Source organism: Anopheles maculipalpis, chromosome 2RL (genome assembly GCF_943734695.1).
Source record: "Anopheles maculipalpis chromosome 2RL, idAnoMacuDA_375_x, whole genome shotgun sequence".
NCBI classification, from domain to species: Eukaryota; Metazoa; Arthropoda; class Insecta; order Diptera; family Culicidae; genus Anopheles; species Anopheles maculipalpis.
The window spans coordinates 71070169-71083408 of NC_064871.1; the positions used below are offsets into that span (position 1 = coordinate 71070169).

The 13240-nt window shown below is 47.2% G+C and overlaps 11 protein-coding genes across 11 annotated transcripts in view; 7 read left to right on the plus strand and 4 right to left on the minus strand.

The window, feature by feature from the left end:
• Positions 1–13240, plus strand: part of LOC126567447 (RNA cytidine acetyltransferase) — a 617063-nt gene that overhangs the window by 311631 nt on the left and 292192 nt on the right. The window lies entirely within an intron of this gene.
• LOC126568770 (copper-transporting ATPase 1) overlaps positions 1–13240 on the plus strand; it is a 342507-nt gene that overhangs the window by 61268 nt on the left and 267999 nt on the right. The window lies entirely within an intron of this gene.
• LOC126556104 (cholinephosphotransferase 1) overlaps positions 1–13240 on the plus strand; it is a 257829-nt gene that overhangs the window by 44309 nt on the left and 200280 nt on the right. The gene's annotated exons all lie outside the window — the stretch shown is intronic.
• Positions 503–886, minus strand: LOC126556390 (histone H2B). The gene has a single exon (XM_050211656.1). The coding sequence runs from the start codon at positions 875–877 to the stop codon at positions 503–505; it is 375 nt and encodes a 124-aa protein (XP_050067613.1). The 5' UTR covers positions 878–886.
• On the plus strand, positions 3776–4160 carry LOC126556425 (histone H2A). The gene has a single exon (XM_050211690.1). It carries the CDS (start codon positions 3786–3788, stop codon positions 4158–4160), a length of 375 nt encoding a protein of 124 aa, XP_050067647.1. The 5' UTR covers positions 3776–3785.
• LOC126559919 (uncharacterized) lies at positions 5799–10039 on the plus strand. The gene is made up of 3 exons (XM_050216085.1): positions 5799–6206; positions 7566–7916; positions 9623–10039. Exons 1-3 carry the CDS (start codon positions 5799–5801, stop codon positions 10037–10039), a joined length of 1176 nt encoding a protein of 391 aa, XP_050072042.1.
• Positions 6939–7333, minus strand: LOC126556409 (histone H2B). The gene has a single exon (XM_050211674.1). The coding sequence runs from the start codon at positions 7311–7313 to the stop codon at positions 6939–6941; it is 375 nt and encodes a 124-aa protein (XP_050067631.1). The 5' UTR covers positions 7314–7333.
• LOC126556420 (histone H2A) lies at positions 7538–7922 on the plus strand. The gene has a single exon (XM_050211684.1). It carries the CDS (start codon positions 7548–7550, stop codon positions 7920–7922), a length of 375 nt encoding a protein of 124 aa, XP_050067641.1. The 5' UTR covers positions 7538–7547.
• On the minus strand, positions 9055–9372 carry LOC126556481 (histone H4). The gene has a single exon (XM_050211745.1). The coding sequence runs from the start codon at positions 9364–9366 to the stop codon at positions 9055–9057; it is 312 nt and encodes a 103-aa protein (XP_050067702.1). The 5' UTR covers positions 9367–9372.
• Positions 10971–11365, minus strand: LOC126556388 (histone H2B). Its single transcript, XM_050211653.1, has one exon. The coding sequence runs from the start codon at positions 11343–11345 to the stop codon at positions 10971–10973; it is 375 nt and encodes a 124-aa protein (XP_050067610.1). The 5' UTR covers positions 11346–11365.
• On the plus strand, positions 11570–11954 carry LOC126556426 (histone H2A). The gene has a single exon (XM_050211691.1). The coding sequence runs from the start codon at positions 11580–11582 to the stop codon at positions 11952–11954; it is 375 nt and encodes a 124-aa protein (XP_050067648.1). The 5' UTR covers positions 11570–11579.

Consider the following 13240-nt stretch of genomic DNA (forward strand, 5'->3'; position numbering starts at 1 on the left):
AGGTAGACAGTGGCTACCATAGCAACAAACACATGCAAAATAAGGTGGGCTTACAGCATCGATTGGAATTGTCATTTTGACATTTTGTAAGCTGGTTTGTTTGCAATAGTTCGAAAATGCACCAAATTTGACATCGGTTTGTTCGGCAGTCCTTCCCTTTTTTATATAAAAATTATTTATTTTAAGCAACTTAAAACTAGTTTACAAACCGAAAAGGGGATATATGTAGAGACGATGCGATGCAAATTTTATAGAGGACATCTAAGGATAATTCTCTTACTTATGCTAATATGACTTAAAATAGGTAAGAGACGCATGAATTTGAACCTTGGTCTTATCGTCACGCCACTCGGAGTAGGACTGGAATTAATAGACGAGTTTCTAGGACGTAAATTTGAAGAAAGGGCTGGGGACAAATTCTTTTCGACAGATGCATTTTGTGGTCCTGAAAAGGACCGGTTGGTTTGATGGAGAGAGATGAATGTGCTCCAAGTCCGTCGAATTACTTCGAGCTGGTGTACTTGGTGACCGCCTTCGTTCCTTCGGAGACGGCGTGCTTGGCCAGCTCACCAGGCAGCAGCAGGCGGACGGCCGTTTGAATTTCGCGGGACGTGATCGTCGAGCGCTTGTTGTAATGCGCCAGGCGGGACGCTTCGGCAGCGATGCGCTCGAAGATGTCGTTCACGAAGCTGTTCATGATGCTCATCGCCTTGGAGGAAATACCGGTGTCGGGGTGGACTTGCTTCAACACCTTGTAGATGTAGATAGCGTAGCTCTCCTTGCGGGTCTTCCTTTTCTTCTTCTTGTCCGATTTGGAGATGTTTTTCTGGGCCTTGCCAGACTTCTTCGCAGCCTTTCCACTGGTTTTCGGTGCCATTTCGCTCGTTTACGATGCCAACTGTGAGAGGGTAAAAATACGTTTGATGAAAAATCATGCACCCCATTCGGCTTTTATTCACATCCGCAGAGACCAGACGTCAGTTGGCTGACGTTATCAGCCCTACGTATATAAGCGAGAATAAGGGATGATTTTGACATAAACGAACAAGCAGCTCGACGGAATTTCCGTAAGGCAGTGCGCCGGGCTTTAATAGCCTGCGCAACTGTCTCGTTCCACCAGGGGACATTTCTATTGGAGGGTTTGCCTGTGGTACGGGGAATGCTAAGGGAGGCTGCATTTTGTATCATGTGAAGGAATCGTGGGATGGACGGGAGTTCTTCTAAAGGGAGGTTAAAAAGGATTTCGGTTTGGTATTTTTCCCAATCGGCCTCTCCATACTTCCACCTAGGGCGTTGAAGTGGTCGATGGGAGGTAAGACTACTGGAAATGAGCAGGGGATAGTGATCGCTATTGTGTGTATCGTTACCGATGTGGATATTGAATAAAGGTGCAATGGAGGATGAGATGGTACAGTGATCAATGATTGTTCCTGTACCGTTTTTAAGGCAAATATGGGTAGGAGTTTGGTTAGAGAGGACATTTAGGTCAGAGGATACAAAAATATTGTGGAGGTTGTTCCCGCGGCTGTTCGTTGTAGAACCACCCCAGGAACTGTGTTGTGCGTTAAGGTCACCGAGGATAATGAGAGGGTTGGGAAGCTGGTGTATTAGTTGGGTAAGTTTACTGTTTAAGATTGGATTTGTTAGACTATGTGGTAGGTAGAGGCAAAGAACGGTGGCGGGTAATGAATATTTAATTTTCACAGCTATTGCAGGTAAGTTTGTTGTAAGACTGATTCTTTTGGTTGGGATATTTTTAAGGGTGCCAATGCAAACGCTATGGAAGGGATTGGTTGGGCAGAGATTAAAAAACCAATTGTACTTGTTAAACGGGGTGCTATTGAGAGCCGGGGTGGTGATAACTTCCTGTATTGTTATGATGTTAGGGTTATGTCGGGTTATTAATAATCTAAGTTCTTCTATGTTATTTTTCATGCTTCTGATGTTCCAAGATAGTGCAAATATTGAGGGATGTTTGCTATTTCGATTTTGTGATCCGAATAGGATTTAGGGGGAGGTGGTGATCGTAAGGTATTAGTCAGGAGCATGGGTTGGGTCCAGTTGTATGTGTGAGGTTTAGCTGGGTTTTTTCTTCTTCTTGCTGCGAGTCGGGATGGGATTTTGGGTTGGGATGGAGGAAGGGATAATTTGGGAGATGGGAGAAGGGTTGGAGGTTTGGGGGGTTTCCTCTTCCGAGGAAGGGGAGCCCTTGTTGCGGGCTCGTTTGCGGGAGAGGGAGGAGGCAGTGGATGTAATTGATTCATATGAATCAGTTAGTGTAGAGTTCGTCTCTGTGTCGGATGCAAGTGTGCTGTCTGAGTTTTTCTTATTGTTTGCTTTAATCAAGTTTTTGATAAGTTTTTGTTGTTCGAGTAGTTGTTTGTTCATGTTGTCCATTGTTTCGTTTAGTTTAGTGATGGTGGCTTCTTGTTGTTTGAGTGCGTTTTGTAGCGTAGCGATAAGTGTGTCTTTTTCGTCTTGTGTGGTTTGTTGCGCGTATGTCAGTCTTTGTTGTACGATGGAAGGAGTTACGGGAGAGGATAACATTCTACGTGCTTCACCGTATGAGCAGTTTTTGTCTACTTTATAGTGGATAATAGCTTCTTCTTCCTTATAGCGGGGACAGGAGCGGGATAGGGTATGGTGGTTTTGTTTGCAGTTGGCACAGCATGGGTCAGCAACGCATTCTCCATGCGCTGGTGTACCACAGCTTAAACAGGTTTGGGAAAGTTTGCAATGGAGTTTGGTGTGTCCGAATTGTCCACAGTTAAAGCACTTCATGGGTTTGGGATGGTAGGGACGGGTACTAACTTGGAGTGCGCCAAGACGAATGAATTGCGGGATTTTGGTAGCGTTAATACGGAGAAGGAAGATGTTAGTGGGCAGGATTTCATTGTTAATTTTACGGGTAAAACGACGGACGTGGATTACGTTTTGGGGTTTGAGTTCGTTCAGGATTTCTTCGTCACTAATGCCTTTAAGGTCCGGGGAAAAAACTACGCATTGTACACTGTTAAGGGTATGGTGGGGAGTAACTTTTACGGGGGTTGAGTCAATTAGTTTTGTCAAGTTTTGTAGTTGTTGGAACTGCTGAAGGCTACGTGTCTTGAGGAGAAGTTTATGTCCGTTGTCGAGTAAACGTCCAGGTTCTGCGAGCTCACCAACTGCACTATGGATCGACTTGCCGATGACGAAGGGATTCTTGGGGAGCACTGAACCATCACTTGTTTCGAGCACTAGGAACTTTAGATCACCATTTGAATTGTTTTTGTCCATCCACCGGGGCACTGTTCTGTCTCTATTTGTGGAGCCAAGAGAGGGAAAGTCCCTCTCAAGAGTGGGTTGGCCTGACATAGTGTCGGCCCAGGAAACACGGCACTTTTCAATAGATTTATCACACAAAGTTTTGTAGAATTCACGAGAAAAATACACTGCACTTCCACTTCACAAACAATTTCCACCACAATTTGAATCACTACGTATGTGCCACCTAAACCGGGTGCACAGGCGAAAATCGAGCTTGTGCTTCACATTTGTATCACGCAGGTACGTCCGCTCGGCACAACAGCTGATTAGAAACTGTGTAAACTACGTTTGATGAAAAGTCATGCACCCCATTCGGCTTTTATTCACATCCGCAGAGACCAGACGTCAGTTGGCTGACGTTTTCAGCCCTAGGTATATAAACGAGAATAAGGGATGATTTTGACATAAACGAACAAGCAACCAAGCTTCGAGCACATCGTCGAGCCCTAGCCGAACTAAACCGAACCCAAGCAATCATCATGTCTGGACGTGGAAAGGGAGGAAAAGTGAAGGGAAAGGCAAAGTCCCGCTCGAACCGTGCCGGTCTACAGTTCCCGGTTGGCCGTATCCACCGTCTGCTGCGCAAAGGCAACTATGCCGAGCGCGTCGGTGCTGGTGCACCAGTGTATCTGGCTGCCGTGATGGAGTACTTGGCCGCTGAAGTGTTGGAGCTGGCAGGAAACGCTGCGCGAGACAACAAGAAGACCCGCATCATCCCGCGTCATCTGCAGCTGGCCATCCGCAACGACGAGGAATTGAACAAACTGTTGTCCGGTGTGACCATCGCCCAGGGCGGTGTGCTGCCCAACATTCAGGCCGTGCTGTTGCCGAAGAAGACCGAAAAGAAGGCTTAAGCGCTCTCATGCAATCTTCTCCACCAAAAACCCGTCCTTTTCAGGGCGACAAATCACTTTGCTAAAGATTGTTTAACCATTCCTAAAGCTCATTGCTATAACTACGACACTACGACGTGCACACAACGTTTTTACCTGCGAATTCGCAGTTGACCTTCGCTATCTACGAGGAACGAAAGGGAAGAGAAGGTAATGCTTTACTTACCTCCCATCGTTGAGTCGTTTACCTGTTGAGCATGAGACTTGCTGGAACAGTTTTCCACAAAACAAACAGTTTTCCACTCTGGTTCCTGCGAAAGAGCAACAAGGCGTTACCTGGTCTAAACGTGAGTAGAACAAGGATCATAAGGGAAAGACAGACACAAACAGAAGGACTGGGCTTTTAAAAAAAGCAAGTACCAACACTCAGGAAAGGTATCCGCGCACGCCTTAACTCGAAACGTCGGCCTGTTTCTTACGACGTAAAATTACCGGATTCCGACATGTCGGATGCTCTGTGCTATGTTATGGCAATAAACCTATGGGAAAATATCCTCACTTAATGTTTAGGAAGAGAAAGACGTTTGATATGTAGGGAAAATATAGAAAAGTAGCTTTATTCAACGAAATAAATTTTCAAACGTTCACCGTGACATCTCTTCTACGACTGATCGTAGCTTGGTTGTGTATCATCGTGTTCATCATTCGATCGGGTTGCCATCGTGGAACACAGAGGGGTTCATCTTAACACACATCCTACATATAAAGCCAAACAAGATGGTAGTTCAAGATGCATGATCGTGAGAGAAATCAAATACAAAGAGAACATTTTCAGAAAACAACGCCGTAGTAGGCAGATGTTTCTCAAACCTTTCTTCTAGAGCGCGTTCAAACCTGCGCGTTGCTTAGCGACAGGCTTCCTTCGATTGGCTCAAATTCTCAATATTTTCATACCAAAGCACACCATCTACCAAACAATCACAAGTTGTAAAATGTAAGCATTTTAGGCGACGCTAATAAGATTGTGGTCCTGAAAAGGACCGGTTGGATGAGTTGGCAACAGCTCCGATGACTGGCTGGTGAGTTTAGCCTCCGAAACCGTACAGGGTGCGACCTTGACGCTTCAGCGCGTACACTACGTCCATCGCTGTAACGGTCTTGCGCTTGGCATGTTCGGTGTAGGTGACCGCATCACGGATCACATTCTCCAAGAATACTTTCAACACGCCGCGAGTTTCCTCGTAAATCAGGCCAGAGATACGCTTCACTCCTCCACGGCGGGCCAGACGACGGATGGCTGGCTTGGTGATTCCCTGGATGTTATCACGCAGCACTTTGCGATGACGCTTGGCTCCTCCTTTACCCAGACCTTTGCCTCCCTTTCCGCGTCCAGTCATTTTGATCTGTAATGTTCAAGTTCACAATTCACAATAGGCCTCGCTTCCACGAACGCTCGCCCTTTTATTCACTTTTGACCACACACACACACATGCTTACCCTCTATGCCACACATCCCTGTGAGGTAGTGTATGTGTGAAAGCACAGAAATGTTATAAAAGGGGCGTAATGGCCTAATGTTATCTTTATTGTTGAAGCTACTACGCATCGAGAAAGACACGTTCACGTTCACGTTCCGCTACTCTCAACCAATAGTGTGAAATGGCCCGTACGAAGCAAACTGCCCGTAAATCGACTGGAGGCAAGGCCCCGCGCAAGCAGCTGGCCACCAAGGCTGCTCGCAAGAGTGCTCCGGCCACCGGAGGTGTGAAGAAGCCGCATCGCTACCGTCCGGGAACCGTAGCCCTGCGTGAAATCCGTCGCTACCAGAAGTCGACCGAGCTGCTCATCCGCAAGCTGCCCTTCCAGCGTCTGGTTCGTGAGATCGCTCAGGACTTCAAGACCGATCTGCGCTTCCAGAGCTCGGCTGTGATGGCCCTGCAGGAAGCCAGCGAGGCCTACCTTGTCGGCCTGTTCGAGGATACCAATCTGTGTGCCATTCACGCGAAACGCGTCACCATCATGCCGAAAGACATCCAGCTGGCTCGTCGTATCCGTGGAGAGCGCGCCTAAGTCGCTTCGCGCACCATTTTCCCACTCAAACGGTCCTTCTCAGGACCACCAGAAATGTTGACCAAAAGAGTAATTCGAAGTCCTTCCAAATGTTGATCAATTTTTGTCATGTTTAACACGTTCGATAACAAGGATTATCGTGACGTGTTCTTTGTCATGAAAAGCGAACGTGATCTTTGCATATAAAAGAGAATAATTATTCATCTGAGAGAGAATCTCTTCAGGTGAGAGTGTCACCCAAGTATCGAGCGTGTAACGTAGGAGCGCTAAAGCGACGCCACGCCAATGTACGCGGGAAATGGTTACCATGGAGATGAAATTTCATTTTAATAGCAAGCTAGGATGCCATAATTCCTATCCCAAATGGTTGGCTTTTTATCTGTCAAAACCGCTCTAGATATCGGCTACTAACTTAAAACTACTTTACAAACCGAAAAGGGGATATATGTAGAGACGATGTGATGCAAATTTTATAGAGGACATCTAAGGATAATTCTCTTACTTATGCTAATATGACTTAAAATAGGTAAGAGGCGCATGAAATTTGAACCTTGGTCTTATCTATCGTCACGCCACTCGGGGTAGGACTGGAATTAGTAGACGAATTTCTAGGACGTACATTTGAAGAAAGGGCTGGGGACAAATTCTTTTCGACAGATGCATTTTGTGGTCCTGAAAAGGACCGGTTGGTTTGATGGAGAGAGATGAATGTGCTCCAAGTCCGTCGAATTACTTCGAGCTGGTGTACTTGGTGACCGCCTTCGTTCCTTCGGAGACGGCGTGCTTGGCCAGCTCACCAGGCAGCAGCAGGCGGACGGCCGTTTGAATTTCGCGGGACGTGATCGTCGAGCGCTTGTTGTAATGCGCCAGGCGAGACGCTTCGGCAGCGATACGCTCGAAGATGTCGTTCACGAAGCTGTTCATGATGCTCATCGCCTTGGAGGAAATACCGGTGTCGGGGTGGACTTGCTTCAACACCTTGTAGATGTAGATAGCGTAGCTCTCCTTGCGGGTCTTCCTTTTCTTCTTCTTGTCCGACTTGGAGATGTTTTTCTGGGCCTTGCCAGACTTCTTCGCAGCCTTTCCACTGGTTTTCGGTGCCATTTCGCTCGTTTACGATGCCAACTGTGAGAGGGTAAAAATACGTTTGATGAAAAGTCATGCACCCCATTCGGCTTTTATTCACATCCGCAGAGACCAGACGTCAGTTGGCTGACGTTTTCAGCCCTAGGTATATAAACGAGAATAAGGGATGATTTTGACATAAACGAACAAGCAACCAAGCTTCGAGCACATCGTCGAGCCCTAGCCGAACTAAACCGAACCCAAGCAATCATCATGTCTGGACGTGGAAAGGGAGGAAAAGTGAAGGGAAAGGCAAAGTCCCGCTCGAACCGTGCCGGTCTACAGTTCCCGGTTGGCCGTATCCACCGTCTGCTGCGCAAAGGCAACTATGCCGAGCGCGTCGGTGCTGGTGCACCAGTGTATCTGGCTGCCGTGATGGAGTACTTGGCCGCTGAAGTGTTGGAGCTGGCAGGAAACGCTGCGCGAGACAACAAGAAGACCCGCATCATCCCGCGTCATCTGCAGCTGGCCATCCGCAACGACGAGGAATTGAACAAACTGTTGTCCGGTGTGACCATCGCCCAGGGCGGTGTGCTGCCCAACATTCAGGCCGTGCTGTTGCCGAAGAAGACCGAAAAGAAGGCTTAAGCGCTCTCATGCAATCTTCTCCACCAAAAACCCGTCCTTTTCAGGGCGACAAATCACTTTGCTAAAGATTGTTTAACCATTCCTAAAGCTCATTGCTATATCTACGACACTACGACGTGCACACAACGTTTTTACCTGCGAATTCGCAGTTGACCTTCGCTATCTACGAGGAACGAAAGGGAAGAGAAGGTAATGCTTTACTTACCTCCCATCGTTGAGTCGTTTACCTGTTGAGCATGAGACTTGCTGGAACAGTTTTCCACAAAACAAACAGTTTTCCACTCTGGTTCCTGCGAAAGAGCAACAAGGCGTTACCTGGTCTAAACGTGAGTAGAACAAGGATCATAAGGGAAAGACAGACACAAACAGAAGGACTGGGCTTTTAAAAAAAGCAAGTACCAACACTCAGGAAAGGTATCCGCGCACGCCTTAACTCGAAACGTCGGCCTGTTTCTTACGACGTAAAATTACCGGATTCCGACATGTCGGATGCTCTGTGCTATGTTATGGCAATAAACCTATGGGAAAATATCCTCACTTAATGTTTAGGAAGAGAAAGACGTTTGATATGTAGGGAAAATATAGAAAAGTAGCTTTATTCAACGAAATAAATTTTCAAACGTTCACCGTGACATCTCTTCTACGACTGATCGTAGCTTGGTTGTGTATCATCGTGTTCATCATTCGATCGGGTTGCCATCGTGGAACACAGAGTGGTTCATCTTAACACACATCCTACATATAAAGCCAAACAAGATGGTAGTTCAAGATGCATGATCGTGAGAGAAATCAAATACAAAGAGAACATTTTCAGAAAACAACGCCGTAGTAGGCAGATGTTTCTCAAACCTTTCTTCTAGAGCGCGTTCAAACCTGCGCGTTGCTTAGCGACAGGCTTCCTTCGATTGGCTCAAATTCTCAATATTTTCATACCAAAGCACACCATCTACCAAACAATCACAAGTTGTAAAATGTAAGCATTTTAGGCGACGCTAATAAGATTGTGGTCCTGAAAAGGACCGGTTGGATGAGTTGGCAACAGCTCCGATGACTGGCTGGTGAGTTTAGCCTCCGAAACCGTAAAGGACCGGTTGGATGAGTTGGCAACAGCTCCGATGACTGGCTGGTGAGTTTAGCCTCCGAAACCGTACAGGGTGCGACCTTGACGCTTCAGCGCGTACACTACGTCCATCGCTGTAACGGTCTTGCGCTTGGCATGTTCGGTGTAGGTGACCGCATCACGGATCACATTCTCCAAGAATACTTTCAACACGCCGCGAGTTTCCTCGTAAATCAGGCCAGAGATACGCTTCACTCCTCCACGGCGGGCCAGACGACGGATGGCTGGCTTGGTGATTCCCTGGATGTTATCACGCAGCACTTTGCGATGACGCTTGGCTCCTCCTTTACCCAGACCTTTGCCTCCCTTTCCGCGTCCAGTCATTTTGATCTGTAATGTTCAAGTTCACAATTCACAATAGGCCTCGCTTCCACGAACGCTCGCCCTTTTATTCACTTTTGACCACACACACACACATGCTTACCCTCTATGCCACACATCCCTGTGAGGTAGTGTATGTGTGAAAGCACAGAAATGTTATAAAAGGGGCGTAATGGCCTAATGTTATCTTTATTGTTGAAGCTACTACGCATCGAGAAAGACACGTTCACGTTCACGTTCCGCTACTCTCAACCAATAGTGTGAAATGGCCCGTACGAAGCAAACTGCCCGTAAATCGACTGGAGGCAAGGCCCCGCGCAAGCAGCTGGCCACCAAGGCTGCTCGCAAGAGTGCTCCGGCCACCGGAGGTGTGAAGAAGCCGCATCGCTACCGTCCGGGAACCGTAGCCCTGCGTGAAATCCGTCGCTACCAGAAGTCGACCGAGCTGCTCATCCGCAAGCTGCCCTTCCAGCGTCTGGTTCGTGAGATCGCTCAGGACTTCAAGACCGATCTGCGCTTCCAGAGCTCGGCTGTGATGGCCCTGCAGGAAGCCAGCGAGGCCTACCTTGTCGGCCTGTTCGAGGATACCAATCTGTGTGCCATTCACGCGAAACGCGTCACCATCATGCCGAAAGACATCCAGCTGGCTCGTCGTATCCGTGGAGAGCGCGCCTAAGTCGCTTCGCGCACCATTTTCCCACTCAAACGGTCCTTCTCAGGACCACCAGAAATGTTGACCAAAAGAGTAATTCGAAGTCCTTCCAAATGTTGATCAATTTTTGTCATGTTTACCACGTTCGATAACAAGGATTATCGTGACGTGTTCTTTGTCATGAAAAGCGAACGTGATCTTTGCATATAAAAGAGAATAATTATTCATCTGAGAGAGAATCTCTTCAGGTGAGAGTGTCACCCAAGTATCGAGCGTGTAACGTAGGAGCGCTAAAGCGACGCCACGCCAATGTACGCGGGAAATGGTTACCATGGAGATGAAATTTCATTTTAATAGCAAGCTAGGATGCCATAATTTCTATCCCAAATGGTTGGCTTTTTATCTGTCAAAACTGCTCTAGATATCGACACATTTGATCGAAGGTAGACAGTGGCTAACATAGCAACAAACACATGCAAAATAAGGTTGGCTTACAGCATCGATTGGAATTGTCATTTTGACATTTTGTAGCCTGGTTTGTTTGCAATAGATCATGAGAATGTTTCATCGAAAATGCACCAAATTTTACAACGGTTTGTTCGGCAGTCCTTCCCATTTTTATATAAAAATTATTTATTTTAAGCAACTTAAAACTACTTTACAAACCGAAAAGGGGATATATTTAGAGACGATGCAAATTTTATAGAGGACATCTAAGGATAACTCTCTTACGTATGCTAATATGACTTAAAATAGGTAAGAGGCGCATGAAATTTGAACCTTGGTCTTGACGTCACGCCACTCGGAGTAGGACTGGAATTAATAGACGAGTTTCTAGGACGTACATTTGAAGAAAGGGCTGGGGACAAATTCTTTTCGACAGATGCATTTTGTGGTCCTGAAAAGGACCGGTTGGTTTGATGGAGAGAGATGAATGTGCTCCAAGTCCGTCGAATTACTTCGAGCTGGTGTACTTGGTGACCGCCTTCGTTCCTTCGGAGACGGCGTGCTTGGCCAGCTCACCAGGCAGCAGCAGGCGGACGGCCGTTTGAATTTCGCGGGACGTGATCGTCGAGCGCTTGTTGTAATGCGCAAGGCGGGACGCTTCGGCAGCGATGCGCTCGAAGATGTCGTTCACGAAGCTGTTCATGATGCTCATTGCCTTGGAGGAAATACCGGTGTCGGGGTGGACTTGCTTCAACACCTTGTAGATGTAGATAGCGTAGCTCTCCTTGCGGGTCTTCCTTTTCTTCTTCTTGTCCGACTTGGAGATGTTTTTCTGGGCCTTGCCAGACTTCTTCGCAGCCTTTCCACTGGTTTTCGGTGCCATTTCGCTCGTTTACGATGCCAACTGTGAGAGGGTAAAAATACGTTTGATGAAAAGTCATGCACCCCATTCGGCTTTTATTCACATCCGCAGAGACCAGACGTCAGTTGGCTGACGTTTTCAGCCCTAGGTATATAAACGAGAATAAGGGATGATTTTGACATAAACGAACAAGCAACCAAGCTTCGAGCACATCGTCGAGCCCTAGCCGAACTAAACCGAACCCAAGCAATCATCATGTCTGGACGTGGAAAGGGAGGAAAAGTGAAGGGAAAGGCAAAGTCCCGCTCGAACCGTGCCGGTCTACAGTTCCCGGTTGGCCGTATCCACCGTCTGCTGCGCAAAGGCAACTATGCCGAGCGCGTCGGTGCTGGTGCACCAGTGTATCTGGCTGCCGTGATGGAGTACTTGGCCGCTGAAGTGTTGGAGCTGGCAGGAAACGCTGCGCGAGACAACAAGAAGACCCGCATCATCCCGCGTCATCTGCAGCTGGCCATCCGCAACGACGAGGAATTGAACAAACTGTTGTCCGGTGTGACCATCGCCCAGGGCGGTGTGCTGCCCAACATTCAGGCCGTGCTGTTGCCGAAGAAGACCGAAAAGAAGGCTTAAGCGCTCTCATGCAATCTTCTCCACCAAAAACCCGTCCTTTTCAGGGCGACAAATCACTTTGCTAAAGATTGTTTAACCATTCCTAAAGCTCATTGCTATATCTACGACACTACGACGTGCACACAACGTTTTTACCTGCGAATTCGCAGTTGACCTTCGCTATCTACGAGGAACGAAAGGGAAGAGAAGGTAATGCTTTACTTACCTCCCATCGTTGAGTCGTTTACCTGTTGAGCATGAGACTTGCTGGGACAGTTTTCCACAAAACAGTTTTCCACTCTGGTTCCTGCGAAAGAGCAACAAGGCGTTACCTGGTCTAAACGTGAGTAGGACAATAAGGGAAACATAAGGGAAAGACAGGCACAAACAGAAGGACTGGGCTTTTAAAAAAAGGAAATACCAACACTCAAGAAATTCGGCCTGTTTCTTACGACGTAAAATTACCGGATTCCGACATGTCGGATACTCTGTGCTATCCCATGGCAATAAACCTATGGGAAAATATCCTCACTTAATGTTTAGGAAGAGAAAGACGTTTGATATGTAGGGAAAATATAGAAAAGTAGCTTTATTCAACAAAATAAATTTTCAAACGTTCACCGTGACATCTCTTCTACGACTGATCGTAGCTTGGTTGTGTATCATCGTGTTCATCTATCATTCGATCGGGTAGCCATCGTGCAACACCTTCATCTTAACACACATCCTACATATAAAGCCAAACAAGATGGTAGTTCAAGATGCATGATCGTGAGAGAAATCAAATACAAAGAGAACATTTTCAGAAAACAACGCCGTAGTAGGCAGATGTTTCTCAAACCTTTCTTCTAGAGCGCGTTCAAACCTGCGCGTTGCTTAGCGACAGGCTTCCTTCGATTGGCTCAAATTCTCAATATTTTCATACCAAAGCACACCATCTACCAAACAATCACAAGTTGTAAAATGTAAGCATTTTAGGCGACGCTAATAAGATTGTGGTCCTGAAAAGGACCGGTTGGATGAGTTGGCAACAGCTCCGATGACTGGCTGGTGAGTTTAGCCTCCGAAACCGTACAGGGTGCGACCTTGACGCTTCAGCGCGTACACTACGTCCATCGCTGTAACGGTCTTGCGCTTGGCATGTTCGGTGTAGGTGACCGCATCACGGATCACATTCTCCAAGAATACTTTCAACACGCCGCGAGTTTCCTCGTAAATCAGGCCAGAGATACGCTTCACTCCTCCACGGCGGGCCAGACGACGGATGGCTGGCTTGGTGATTCCCTGGATGTTATCACGCAGCACTT